The sequence below is a fragment of the Capricornis sumatraensis genome, chromosome 5 (assembly GCF_032405125.1).
Source record: "Capricornis sumatraensis isolate serow.1 chromosome 5, serow.2, whole genome shotgun sequence".
Taxonomy (NCBI): domain Eukaryota; kingdom Metazoa; phylum Chordata; class Mammalia; order Artiodactyla; family Bovidae; genus Capricornis; species Capricornis sumatraensis.
Window position 1 is genome coordinate 48,829,827 of NC_091073.1, and position 15,171 is coordinate 48,844,997.

The following is a 15,171-nucleotide window of genomic DNA, read 5'->3' on the forward strand; positions in this document are numbered from 1 at the left end:
TTTTTTTTCCCCCTGAATATAATTTTCCTGATTAAGCTAATCTTCATCCCCCAGTTGAAATAATAGGCCCCAAAGAAAGGATTCAAAACCAGGGCGAGCAAAGTCCTCCAAAGGTCACTCAAATCATTCCATTATCTCTTAGCAGGACTGAGTTCCATCACTCTGCAGGGAATCTACCTACTCTTAAAAATAGCCAGAGAAAGTTCTGCCACTTTAAATGGTAACACATTCTAGGAGAGATGGTTCGGCTTTCTCTCTGATGGTACCCAGGCACAGCACATATCACAAAACCTGGACTGCAGTTGTTTTGAAATTCTATCTAACTAGTGTGATTTGATGAACAAACTCTTTGACTGACTTGCTACTCACAGGAGGAATGTTAGAGGAGATTTTACGAATAGCCATCTACCCCTTCCAGTAATACATTTCTGCTTTAGTTCACTGAATGACATCCCTCAGATTTGGATAAGTGAATGCGCCTTTCAAAAGGATATCACTTTTTTTCCTTGACCTTAGGGAATAGTCTAGTAATAGGAGAAGAGGGTTGACTATGTGGTCTCTGTCCCTGTATTAGAAGAATCAAGGGACCCAGGTATGACCCTCAGCTCACACAGACTTGTTTGGAAAGTCCTCATGGGGCACTCGCCATGCGGACATGGGAAGGAAAGGGGCCACCGCCAGGGCTGAAGAGGCCGAGAGTGTATGCCAAGCCCTTGTTCTATGGAGTGTGTTCTCTGCTCACAGCTCCCGATGCTTATCGTGTTCCTGACACACAGAAACCACTACAGGGTCTCCTCTTCCTAAGAGCATCTTCCTGAAACCCGAGCTTATTTTTCTAAAATTTTGTAACCTTGTTCAGGGACTGCCTGTTCTAGGGAATCAAAGAAAGAACTTGGCTTGTAGTTTGCTTATCATTGCTGTCTCATAATCCCTGTACCTAAAATTCCTTCTTCAGTGAGTCCGCGTTTTCTCTCTTAGTTTATGTGGAAGCAGCTTTGCTTGCACCTGTCTTCAGCGAACCTGAGAGAATCGCGTGCTTACCTCTTCAGTCTGTACTGATTATGAAACTCTCTCTCCTTCACTGCATTGTATTCATTTTGATACTTGAGAAGCTGTTCTCTCATTTTGGAAACCTCGGTGGTGAACGCCTGTGGAAAACGATCAGCTTGCTGCAGGTGAAACTGCTGCTCTTGTATTTGCTCAGTGAAACGTTTGGCATCCTGTAGCAGCTGGACCTCTGACTCTTGTGTGCTGGATCCCAGGAAAACAGAGATTCGCATAGTGAGAAGTGTACACCTTCAATACCCTTGGCCGCTCCTGTGCGGGGTCTGGTGAGGTGTGGGAGGAGTATGTCCATGCTGGGTTCAGGTTAATTCAGTGGCATTTCTGTGCCAAGTATTGCACTAGATCTTAAAGGCAAATGGAACTCACATCTAGCCAAGGGGAGCAGACATGAGCAGGAAGCTGGAGGACCAGCTGACAAGTGCTGCCACTCGTGTCTAGATCAGGATGGTGGGAGATGACAGAGAAAGGATTAGTTGGATGGGAATGTGATATTTGCACTTGACTTTAAAGAATGATCATGACCTTCCAGGGGGTGGGAAGAATAATACCAAGAAGAGTGGGTTCTCCCTCCAAATCCCCTAGCAACCCTGGCTTTCTTGGATTTGTGGATTCTCATGACCTAATTAAAGGAAAATCTTTTCTTCCTTAGTGATAAGAAAAAACAGTTAAATTTTCTGACACTTTACCAGGAAACTAGGAAGAAAGATTCTTCTATAAAATTATGAACTTAATTTACATATTTCTGATCATAACGTCAATGCCTGGCTACAGCTGTGAATGTCACAGAAAAGAGCAGTTCCTACAATTCCAAGTATATTCTATGGCTTTGGCCTTATCTTGGGAAAGGGTTAAGCATGGGGCTTGAGGCAGAATTGAATGAGCGTAGAAACTGGACTTACTGGAATCTCCAGTGTCTTCAAGGAATCACTGACCTATGGTGCACGCTAGTGTCAGATCCAGCTTTATCAGCAGATCTGACTCTTTTTTCTCAGAAATCCTCCCTGCTTGCATTTGCTATCTCTCCTGTTCAGAAGCAAGACCCTGCCAGTTCCTGTTTTAAAGGCAGCACTATGTGCATGCTCCCCACCAACTTTTCTCACTAGGAGAGCTCTTCAGGGTTCTGTTCATTTGCAGAGATGCCCAATGACTTAATCAAGCCTGTCTCGACTGAAGTTACCGGCCCCACCCATTTTCTCAGTCTTTACTACATCATTTACTCAACAACAAAACATTTATTGGGCTATGTTTCAGGCACTGTGTTAGGTACCAAATAGCGACAACAGCTATAAAGATACACATGTAATTTCCATTCATGAATGCTAGAGTTATTTCTTACAATTCATTTCCTTGTATATACTGTATATATATGACGTTACCTGATATCCTTAACATGAGTCTTCAACTATGGAATTGTAAGGTATTGTCTCAGGCCATTGAGGCCATTTCCCTTCAGAAAGTAGGCAAACACAGTGGTTACGGTTCCAGGCAGAACACAAGTGGTAATTTACACACATGATGTAGAGCATCAGCAGAAGAAAATTTAACAACTCTTGTAACATGATTCCTATGGAAACCTCATTCAATTTCAGTTCAGCGTTTCCAGCCTTTATCTGTCCTCCTGCAGCCCCGGGACCAAGAATGAGGAGTCTGCATCTTCATGTCTTTCCCACCCACCAGGCAGCGGGGGTGGGAGAGAGTGGTGGGTGTTCGTTGTAATCACAAAAGAGGGAACTCTTCTGTGTTCGGGGGTCAGAAGGAGGTAAACTGTGGTAGCAGAAGGGAAGTAATGGTTTTGTGACACAGCCTGGAAGAAGGAAGAAGGAATGCCAGGGCCTTGGTCCTGCAGGACTCTCACTGGAGGCCAGGGAGCTGAGTTGTGAGCCAGGCAAGGAGGCAGCCACATCAGCACCACACAGGGCTCTGTGGGGCTCTAGGTTAGAGCTGTCCAGAGGGTGAGAAGTGTTTCAATCTGCAAGGAGGCTCAGATAACTGTGTGGAATTTCTCACAGTAAAGTGGCGTGAAATATGTTGAAAAGATCACCCCAGACTTTCCATCGAAATACTCCAAGTTCCTGAGAGCTGCGTGTACACGCTGGCATTTGGGATCCATTGTGGGAGATGGAGTCCCTGTTACAGGGGTGAGGGTGAGAATTTGGTCTGGGGCTGGGGAGGAGCAGGGGACAAGCTGGAGGGTGGCTACGAGCCAGGATGCAGCTGAGTGTGTATGAGGTGGAGCCCAGGGGAGGGTCCATAGGGATGCAGCTCTGCTCTCCTTCACTCCTCCCACAGGCTCCCATCCTCAAAGTAGCCAAATACCTGGGCAAGCAAAGCAGTAGGAGTAAGGGTTGGATATGAGCAAGGGGGAGGGGGAGGATGGAGTGTCTATTCAGTGTCTCTCCTTGGGTTTTAATGAAGACGTCATGCAAAGCTATGCGGCAGGTGGGGAAAAGGAAGAAGGGGACTTGGGGAGTAGCAGCACTACAGATTTCCACTTCTTTCTTCGCTCTCCTTCCCCCTTGATTCCCAGTGGCTGACCGCACATGCTTAGGAAACCTTGTTGAACGATTCTTTTGTCGCCTAGTCTTCTGACCTCTGCTGATTAGAACTGGGCCACGGTGAGTGGCTGGGGATAGGAGGAACAGGTGAGAAGTAAAGACAGAAATCTTAGCAGACGTGGACTGGAGTTGTTATGGAAGGTGGGGAGGAGAGAATCTTACAGGAGTGTCCTGTAGCAGAGAATGTCAGCACCTCACCAACGTCTCCTAGGCCCACTCTAGTGGTCACCAGGAGGTTTGGTGGACACTTGTCGTATGTAACGACAGCATCTGTGTGCCTCTGCACACTTGTCATATGTAACAACAGGATCTGTGTGCCTCTGCCTAAGAGCTTTCTCTGGCCATTGGAACTTAGGCTTCTCAGAGGGTAAGCTAGAAGTGTCAGGAGCTCATCTACCTAGAAGCAACCCTAGATCAAGGGGAGATGGAAATTAGTGAACAGACATACCAGTGTTCTCACCCTTCAGTGGGAGAGTTCTGAGGCGTGTTCTGTAGTCACTCAGTGAGACTGAGCCCCAGTTGTCTGCAGTGTTAACCTGGAGACTAACACATCCCCAGCTGAATGACTTTCTTCCCCATGTCACTTCCCCTCTCCCCCATGATAATTTTCGTAAACTGCTTGAATTCAAATCTTCGTCTTAGAGTCTGTTTTGGGGAAAATGAAAAATAAGACGGGTCCCATTTCAAGTAAGAAGTAGAAGCATGAGTAAACATGTCTCCACGTTGGTAAATAGCATACCTCATCACGGTATTATGCAGCAAGGTGTACTTGGCTTTTAACTCTGCCATCCTGGTTCCAGGAAGTTTCCCCAGAGCATGTAACTAGCAAAGAGAACACAAGGAACGCAAGACCACTATTAGCCATAATCCTCTATATGCTTTAAGCAAAGATAAAATGGATATATCATAAACTCTTTCAACTCAACATTAGGAAACACGTGGCACCAAGGCACATTAGAAAGGTGGCAGGTGTTCAGAGAAGATGGTTCTAGTTCTACTCTGCTGAGTTCCTGGGAAAGTCTTTTACTCAAGATGAATACTGTGATTTCTTCATCTGTAAACTGAGGGAAGGAATTGATTTAAATTCTTCCAACTCTAAAAAAATCTCATATATCTAGCTTTAGCAAACAAGGTACAGAGTATAAATTACTAGGGTGGCTATTTGTAAGTTGAAAGAACTAGCAATTATTGAGCATCAGCTGTTATTGTACATCAGCTATTTCATTCTTGAAAATGTTTTGTGAATAGGGTACTTTTCCTTTCAAACTAAACTTTAGAAAGCTTAAGTAATGTGTTTAAAGTTACAGAAGTAATTAACACCAGTCGATGTTCAGTCACTAAGTCATGTCCAACTCTTTTGTGACCCTGTGGACTGTAGTCTGCCAGGCTCCTCTGTTCATGGAATTTCCCAGGCAGGAATACTGGAGTGGGTTGCCATTTCCTTCACCAAGGGATCTTCCTGACCCAGGGATTGAACTCATGTCTCTTACACTGACAGGCGGATTCTTTACTGCTGAGCCACTACAAATGTCCCCAAATGTATTCATATGCCACCTTAAATATAATTCATAAGTAACTTTTTAAGTGTTGAGTTGTTTTTGATAGGTTGACCTAATATTTGATTTTATAAACATTTAATTAAACACATTTATTTTGGTTCTGCAGTTTTCTTTCTGTGTTTCTGAGCCAATATATAATTTATTTTGAATCAGAAACATTTTCATTGGCTTCAAAAAAGGATGCAGGCCATAGACATTGTGCCTGTAAAGTCTAATTGGTTAAAAAAATTCACATGTGGGCACTCTTAAAGGAGACAAGTAACTGGGAAAATGTTATGAAAAGGTTAAGTGTGTGAGTGTGGGCTTATATGATTATGTGTGTATTAGGAAGCTCACATGGAGAAGGCAATGGCAACCCAGTCCAGTACTCTTGCCTGGAAAATCCCTTGGGCGGAGGAGCCTGGTAGGCTGCAGTCCATGGGGTCGCAAAGAGTCAGACATGACTGAGCAACTTCACTTTCACTTTTCACTTTCATGCATTGGAGAAGGAAATGGCAACCCACTCCAGTGTTCTTGCCTGGAGAATCCCAGGGATGGCAGAGCCTGATGGGCTGCCGTCTGTGGGGTCACACAGAGTTGGACTTAGCAGTAGCAGCAGCAGCAGGAAGCCCACATGGGAGCCAGCCTTGTAACTAGCAACAAACTAGCCTAGTGAGATAGTCACTGAAGTTAAGCCACTAGGTAAGGTAATCATAGAATCATATGTTTAAAAACACATATAGTATTTTGTCTTAAGGCTGCAAAGACCATTACCTCCCATCCATTGCCCTGCACCATGGAAACAAGTGAATTGACATAGGGCCTACCCTACAGTAGCTCATAGTTTGAGGCGATAGGCACAAAGGAAATTACTGAATGCTTAGGACTACACTCAGTAGTTTTTTTGTTCATAAAAAAGTATATCTGATATTTTGTAATTATTTTCTTATGTTATAAGTTAAAGCAAATAAGTAAAATTATAAATTAGAGACCCCTTCCATGGGGTGGAACTTCTAAAATGGTGGTGTGAAGTGGTTGATGAAGCCCCTCTCTCAAAGAAACATTGATCAAGCTGGTCAAAATTATCTAAGACCCCACTTATGGTCTCTGGAAATTGACCTAAGGGCATGAAAGAAATTTAGAGGTATTTATGTAATAAAATCTGCTGAAACTCAGAAGAGTAAGAAGACCGTGGCATTTACCCCGTGAGCGGCATCCATCGCTCTTAGCTCCCTCTTGTATAAGAAGCATTCTGGGCAGGGTTGACAGTCAGTGAAAATCCCATTGCCCCACCTTTCTATTGCTGAAGATGTATTCCAGCAGGTGGGGCAGCCCCTGAAAGCGGCTGCACTTTACCTCCCCTCGCCCCAAGCTCGGTATGTGAAAGAGCTTTACTGGGCAGGTGACTGAAGCTGTCAAGCAGCACCCATCCCCACTCCCCAGTCTCCTGCTGTACACGGAGACTCTGCGTAGGCTTGGCAGCCTAAGAAGATCAGGCCCCGTAACAGGTGCTGATCACCTCCTGCCTGAGGATGTTCACTCGATTCGAAACAGTGTAGACTATTCATGCCCCAAAGAATTGTCAAAAAGAAGAGTTATCACAAGAATTAACAGTAAAAGGAGGCTAATAACTTAGTGATACCAGTGGAGGCAGACCAGCAGAAGTTTAACAAAGAAATTGGGGCCAGAAAGAGTCAAAGAGGGCCCTGCTAATATCACACTTAATACCGGTGGTCCAGAAGGCTGAGGAAAAGCTTAAGGCTGTGACCTGTGAGGAGGAACCAGAGAGGATACTTCCAAGGTCCCTGAGCTAAAGGCGGGGCAGATATGTAAACTCCCTGAACCTTGAAAGCAGTCCTCAAGCCACATACAGATTCAATGGAGAAGAATGAAACCTTGAAATGTTTCCTGGCTCAGGAGGCTTAAATACAATCTCTGACCAACCAGTGGTTGACCAAGCTATGGAGCACCCCCCACCCAAGAAGCCAAGCTTAATAACAAAAACAAGGAAAGATTATCTACACAGAGACATCAGAGGCTGCATAATAACAAAGACTAAACAGCAACAAGAAGAAGCCTGGAGAGGATCAGAATCTGAACTTGCCCCAGTGTTATCCAAAATGTCCAGTTTTTCAACAAAAAATCATAAGATATGCAAAGAAAAAAAGTCACTGCTTTAGGGTGTGTAAATGTTGGACTTCAAAGCAGCTATTATAATATGTTCAAAAAATGAAACAAAATCACATTTAAAGAATTAGAAGAGATTTGACAGTTCATCAGATAGAGACCATCAATAAGATATCGATCTAGGTTAAGAACTAAGATTTTTTAAAAAATGATCTTCTTTGGGTCATAAGAATGTATAGTTTTTATATCTTTATTTTTGCTTATCTATATTTCATAATTTTCTCCAAATGGATACATACTACTTTTAATAACAAAAAGTTAAAATATGCTTGAAAACAGTTGCTATAAGCAATAGGAATTCAGAACAGAATTTCTAACTGGAGAATACTGTGATCAGATCGTAGTGGCAGATACAGCCAAATTCTAGCTCAGACTTATTGAAAACTCAGCTGAATTTTCCCTAACTCGAGTCTCATCTGAAACAGCAGTAGTTTGAAGCCTGATGGCAGGTCAGCTATGGATGCCTGTTGGCAGGTTTATGTCCACAGAAAAAGCGAGAAGGTGGACAGGTTTCTTTTTCTATTTGCTATTTACATCACTCCACCAGCCAGATCACCTTTGGTATCCAGAATCTGGAAGAAAGCTGACAGGGCAACACTTGTGATATGTGTTTGTAGTTTCTGCATAACTTGGAAAAGGTTAAATCATAGATGTTCAGAAAAAGGACTGATAAGCTATCTTACTATGGTCTTCTCCGCTAAACACAAATCTCTCTTAAAAAGAGTGGGGCTTCCCTCGTGGCTCAGTGGTAAAGAATCCGCCTGCCAGTGCAGGAGACAAAGGTTCTATCCCTGGTCCAGGAAGATCCTACTTAGTGTAGAGCAGCTTAGTCCATGCACCACAGCCGCTGAACCTGTGCTCAGAGCCTAGGAGCTGCAGCTACTGAACCGAATGCCCTAGAGACTGTGCTCCACAAGAGAAGCCATCACAATGAGAAGCCTGCACGCCACAGCTAGAGAAAGGCCCCCGCAGCAAAAAGACCCGGCACAGCCAAAAATAAATCGAATAAATAAATATAAATACAATTTTAAAAGAAAACGATTCAGTTCTAGTAGATGAAATTATTTGTCTGTAAACATAAACCTGGAAAAGACAGTTGCATTTTCACCCTGCATGACACAATTGGGTACAGAAACCAAGTTTGTCATGTTTTAAAAATGCATGCTCTAAGAAATAGAGCATAAAGCCCAATCTTAAGTTGTCAAAGAGTATATACAACAAAAGGTTAGATATAATGTCAGAAGTTCATAAATATGATTTCACAATAGATTCTTGTGTTACTGAATTGCCTCACTGGTAATTGAGATTGGAAGGAAACATTTACTCTAGAGCTAAAAGTTTAACAAGAATTCATGATTCATAGATGACATGTAATAATATGGAAAAAATTTCAAAAATTGAAATTTTAGGACATTCCGAGGAAACTAATAGCTCAGTAAGAGCTTTTACCAAGTGGACTTATCTGGAAGGGGGTCAGCATGAGGAAACAATTAGGTGTCTGTGTGGCTGTCTGTAGGGCACCCAAGGTGACCATGGTTATTAACCTACTCTATTCTTGTTGCTTCTTTGACAGTACCTACTGGTGGTCTCACCTGAGAAATAGCTGCCGTGCTTTGGGAGGTAGGATAAATATTTACCATCCTTATCTCTCTCTCACCCTATCCCTATCAGTGCTAGAAATAAAGAACACAGCTATTAGATGTAGCTCAGATGCAATCAATCTCAACAACAATTCATCACTCATTTTGTTTGGCTTCTCCCCTTGGTTGTCATATCAAGTTTTAGCTTTTCTGTGCACCTAACTTAACACATTCACCAAGCAAACTTTGGCCACCTAAAGTCATCAACAAATCTATTTATCTACACGTAAACACAGCCTTAATTTCTTTCCCCAAATCTCAAAAATGAAGTCTTCCTTTCCTCTTGGTCATATCCCACCCATCCACATGTGCTCTCAAATATGTATCTCCTACCCCTTCCTAGGCATCAGTTATACTTTCTCGCCTTTATAATAACCTCTGCTTCCCCTCTTTGCTGGCTCAACACATACGAGTCAAGTACATTACAAGTGGACTTTGGTTTGAATTCCAGCTCTGCTACTTTTTAACCCTGTAATTTGGAGTAATATTTAATCCATCTGTACCTCATTTATAAAAGAGAAATAAAATAGCCCCATTTCATTAAGCTGTGAAAGTGAAAGTTGCTCAGTCATGTCCAACTCTTTGTGACCCCATGGACCAGGCCAGAATACTGGAGTGGGTAGCCTTTCCCTTCTCCAGGGGATCTTCCCAACCCAGGGATCAAACCCAGGTCTCCTGCATTGCAGGCAGATTCTTTACCAGCTGAGCCACAAGGGAAGCCGTCATAAAGCTGCAGTGAAGACCAAAGGCATCAATATACATAAGGTATTGAGTATAGTGTCTAGAAGGGCTTTATCAATGTTATTTTATTATTATTATCATTAACATTATCCTCAACCTATAAATTTGCTCGTCTATCTTATAAAAACAAACAAAACAAAACATACCTTGAATGCTATGCTCCCATTTAGTTACCCCTTTCTTTCTCTCCTTCTCTTTCATTTCAGATTTTTATCGGAAGAGTTGGCTCTGCCCTTTATCTCCACTCTCTTACCTTCCAGTCACTCACCAATCCATAGTGATCAGGCTGCCACTGTATCACCAGAGTGCTAAACTGACTGATGATTTCCTTATTTCTCTGGCGGATTTTGATATTTTTCTCATTATCACTGTTTCTCAATAATTTGTTTAGGATATGTGTTGGTGTGGTTTTCTTAGGTTTGAGATTGTTCAGTGTTTTCAATCTGTGGGTTTACAGTTTTCATCAAATTTGAAAAAAATTCAAGTGTTATTTCTTCAGATATTTTTTTCTGTCCCCTTTTTCCTCTCCTTCTGGGATTCTAATTAAGCATGCTGGGCCACTTGATGGCCACAGATCACTGATGTTCTGTTCATTTCTGTCTTCCAGTCTTTTTTGTTTTGTTTTGGATAGTTTCTATTGTTATGTCTAAAACCTCACTCATCTCTTTTTCTTCAGTATCTAATCTGCTGTCAGTCCCATCCAGTGAACTTTTCACCTCAAGGGTTGTGTTTTCATCTTCAGAAGTGTGGTTTGGGTCTTTTTATAACTTCTCCTCTCTCATTATGTTCATGCTCTCCTCTCCCTTTCCCCTACAGTCAAAGCGTGTGCAATGGCTGTTTTATTGTCCTTGTCTACTAATTCTGTTTTTGTGTCTACTCCATTATTGGTTTTTCTCATTGTAGGTCACGTTTTCCTGCTTCTCTGCATGCCTACTAATGTTTGATTGGACGAAAGACATTGTGATTTTTACACTGTTGTGAAATGGATTTGGGGATATTCCTTTAAATATCTTGGGACTTTGTGAGTCACAGTTAAGGTACTTGGACATAGTTTGATCCTTTCAAGGCTTGCTTTGAAACTTCGTTGAGGAAGTCTAGAATGATCTTTCTTTCTGGGTTAATTTGGCCCCACTCCTGAATCAATACACTTCTACTGTGTCAAGAGGTCTTCTAATCTAACGAACTATTCTTGGCTCTGTGTGAGCTCCAGGTATTGTCTACCCCAGTCTCTCTGGGGGTTCTTTCCCAGCCTCAGCACCGTCCTCACGTGTGTGCACTGATCGGCATTCCTCGGCAGATTTCTGGAGTGCTCTCGCTCTCTTCCTCTCTCCATGTGCACCTCCCCCTTCACGTCACCTGCATAACTTCGCCAATGTGGCCTCCCTGAACCCCAAACTCTATCTGTCAAGTCAGCAAGGCCAGCTGGCTCTGTTTGGAATCCCCTCCCTCTGTTATCACTTGGAGGAACACTCTCGTAAGTAGTAAAATGGGGCAATTATAGTTCTCAACTCATTTATTTACCTGTTCCAAGGGATCACTGCCCTGTGCTATTGTCCAAAGTCTGGATACCATTGTTTTACCTGATTTGGTCCATTTTTTAGTTGCTTAAGGTAAAGAGGGTAAATCTAGTTTCTGTTACTCCATCTTGATTAGAAGTGGAGCCTTAGTGACCTCTTAATTATTAAATTCAAACATCCCTCTGTCCTTATTACACTTGTTAATCTTATGACGTTTATTACTACTGACTTCTGACAGTTCATTGTTCTTGAACTCTCTCCTCTGGTTCCTGGGGCATATGGTCTCATGGTTCTTTCCTAATTCTTCTGTTTTTTTCTCACCAACTTTTTGAAAGTCAGTGTTGCCCGTGCTTTTGCCATGACCTTTTTTCTTTTTAAACTTATCCACTGACCTAGTCTGAACTACCTGTATAGTGTGAACCTGCCTAAACAGAGAAGCCTGCAGGCTACTGTTATTGGACAAACTAGGACTTTGTTTGGGCAAGAACCATTCAAGACAATGGGAATTAAGAGTTAGAGAGCAATAAACATCTTCCTCTAACATTTAGAATACATGATTTACTTAAATGATATGATATCAACATTCATATACTGTGACCATTTTTTAAGGGAGAAATTTGATATGATGGGGCATTGCATCCGTAGATTCTGTTAAACTAGATATGTCAGATAGTTTCATAGAATAGACAGAATCTATTTAGTGCTGTACACAAGTCTTCATCACTTCTTTTTGAGAATGTGGCAGTAGATAACTAAGCACTTTCCTGACTTCAGGTTGTGTCCCCTTGAATCTCCTTCTAGCTGCTAGCAGAGTGCTCTATCTAAAATACAATTTTCGCACCTTTCCCCAGGGAGAGGTCAGTCCTATTGAGGCACAGCCAGTTGGGGAAGAATAACTCTGTGTCTTAAAATACAATTTTCACCTTGCTTAAAACCTTTCAAAGGATCCTATCACTTTCAGGGTGAAGTCTAAGTTACTCTACTTGGTATACAAGGGCCTTGGTTATCTGGAGATTGCCACCCTCTCCAAACTTGGCTCTTCTCCTTCTAAACCGACTGTGACCATTTCATTTCTAGAACATGTCCTGTGGTTGGCAGAATGATGCCCCTCCCCAATCCCAAGATGTCCACATCATAATCCCTATTATGTGTACATATGTTTCTTTTTATGGTAAATGGGACTTGGCAGATATGGACTTTAAGATGAGGACATTATTGTGGAGTATCTGACTGAGTCCGGTCTAATCACTTGAGTCCTTCAGAGCAGAGAATGTTTCTTGGCTGAGTTAGGGAGATGAAATAGAAGAAGAAGGAAAGTTGAAAGTGTGAGAAGGATTTGACCTGCCAGAGGAAGTGGACCTCAAGAAAAGAAATAAGGGCTGCTTCTAGAAGCTGGAACAGGAAGAGAAGCAGATACTCCCCTAGAGCTTCCAGAAAAGAATGCAGTCCTATCAACACCTTGAGTTTAGCCCTTCAAGACCCGTATTGGACATCTTGCCTACAGAATATAATAAATTTGTGTTGTTTAAGCCACCAAGTTTATGGTAATTAGTTATGAGAGCAGTAGAAAATGAATACCGTCTCATACTATTTCTTTGTATGTTGTATTGCCCTAGCTTCAATTTCTCTCTCCTGTCCACTTCGAGAATTCTTATTTTTCTTTTGAAACATCTCAGTCAGCCTCTGTGGTCAACTTTCATTTTCAGGCAGATTATTTCTTTCTCTCTACTGCTTCTTTAAATTTAGATGCATATCTTATTGTACACATGGTAAACTATTATCAACATATGTTTAAATATGTCACCCCTGTTAGGCTGTGTACTCCCTGATGATAGAAATCTAGGGTGTTCATCTCTAAGCCCCAGCACATAGCTTGGTATCTTATAAGTACTTGGTAATATTCTTCACACTGTGTTGACTTAAGCTTATCTTAAAAACAATGATGTGGCTGTAAGAACGCTTGTTCATTCATTCACTTCCACTCCAACTTTCCCATCAGAGAGGGCAGGTGTAAAAGGAGGACAAGAGCAGGTAACTTGGCCTCAACACAAGACTTCAAAGAGCAGAGAGTGTGCCATACAACACAGGCTGCCTCACCCACAGCTCCCCTTCTCCCTTCTGTGTGGTTGGCAAAGCTCACAGGATGAGCAGAGAGCCCTGGGACTGTTTCCCACAGCTGTCTTGTTCCTCCTTTGGTGGCCGACCACAGGAATGCGGGGGAGGCCACAAGTGGCAAACAGGGCCTCCCAGAGTTAAGGTATCAAATGCAGTGGACATTGTGGGTGAGTAATGCAGGTGGCTTAGCTCTGTGTAAGACTTTAAAGTTAAGTTACAATAATTTTAAGATAACATGCACAGCCAAATAAATAAAAAGCAGTCTAAGCACATACATGCTAATGAGTGGCATTCCTTTAAAATACATTTGTCCCAGTGAAACTGCAGTTGCTTGGAATTTTAACAATCATTTATCCTTTGTTTAAATGATTTTCCCCCTACTTCCAAAGATCATGGGAAAAGATGATAGCAGGTTGGAGTGGCTGTGAGCCCAGGAGGCAGGAAATGAGCCAGATTAAAACCCAGATTCCTCTTTCCGAACTTCAAAGGGCAAACTACTGGTTAAGAGTAAAGAAGCTAACTGGGCCAGAGTCCTGAGGGGCATTTACAAGAGAGTCAGAACATAACGGAGTTAGGAAACAGAGTTACAACCAGCAATGACTAAAATCACAAAAACAGGAACTGGAAGAGTAGGGGTGGGGGCAGGAATGGCCGTGTGGGGGCGGGGCAGGAAGAAATGTGCTGCCTCCGACTCTGACCAATCAGTTTTCACCCATTCACATGCAGGGGCCCCGCCTCTAGGGCACCTATACAGAGCTGGAGTGCCTTTAGGCAGGGAGAGATCGAAAGTGGAGCTGGGACCCATCTCTCACACAAGGGTTACAAATGTATAAAACATGGTCCGTTGTGCATCTCATCATGCAGATCACAGAGTGCAGCCCCAGGAGCCATCGCTGTAAATGTGGGGGAGCCTGGAGCACAGTGGCTGGGCCCCTGGACCTGGCTGCTCTCTGCCGCTGCTCCCACCTTTCAGGCCCCTCTTTGTGCTAAGGACTCCGCCCCTCTCACCTGGCTGGCAGCCAATTCCTCCAGCTCTGGGCTATGAGGTTACAGATAAAGGATATAGCCACTTCCCACAACAAAGAAACTTGGGACCTTTGGTGCCCACCTTCCTGTTTTGAAGATGCATTTGCCCACACTGCTCTTCCCAGTGTTCATAAATAACAGTGCATTTACCAGAGAGGCATCTGTGAACCCCAGTGCCAGCTGAGCATGCTCTGTGGCAGCGTCCTCCACTTCCCCTTCTAGCAGGCAGATTGGGATGGATAGTGAAGCTTTTCACTGCGAAGAAGTGTTCTTTGGGAAAGAACAAAAACCCAAAGTGACAGCCTGCAACTTCCTCATTGATACCATGAAATGGAAACTCAGGAGCAGAATATGAGGATGTTTGAGTTGCATTCTTGCTAATCTCCTGGTAGGGAGCTTTAAATCCTGGCAACATATTTGGGCAAGCCATTTAAATTTTGTTCATTTTATCCCAAAGTAATTTAATCTTTTTGATTCTATTGTAAGTAGAGTTGTTTTTGCAATTTCATCTTTGGATTGTTTATTTCTAGTGTGCAGAAGCCATTTGATTTTGATGAGTAAAATTATTAACCATGAAAATATAGGCCAATCCTTAAAACCTGCTGTAAGCTTTGCTATGTGTTCTACAGACGTTTCTGTTAAGGCAGAATATCTCCCACTCTTTTATTCACTTGATATAGCCCAGATATCTAGAACCTGCTGAACAGTAGAAATATTTCATAGTGATGTTACTATACCTCACACGTTCCTCAATTAGACTGCTTATCTTTAATGTTGAAATAATGCT

At 42.6% G+C, this 15,171-nt stretch overlaps 1 protein-coding gene across 1 annotated transcript in view; it reads right to left on the reverse strand.

Annotated features, from left to right (window-relative positions):
- CCDC146 (coiled-coil domain containing 146) overlaps window positions 1-15,171 on the reverse strand; it is a 116,783-nt gene that overhangs the window by 43,616 nt on the left and 57,996 nt on the right. Inside the window, exons 2-3 of the mRNA XM_068973368.1 lie at window positions 4,360-4,442; window positions 1,042-1,251 (exon numbers count right to left, since the gene is read on the reverse strand). Of these exons, the coding sequence (XP_068829469.1) occupies window positions 1,042-1,251; window positions 4,360-4,442 (293 nt within the window). The remainder of the gene's footprint in view (window positions 1-1,041; window positions 1,252-4,359; window positions 4,443-15,171) is intronic.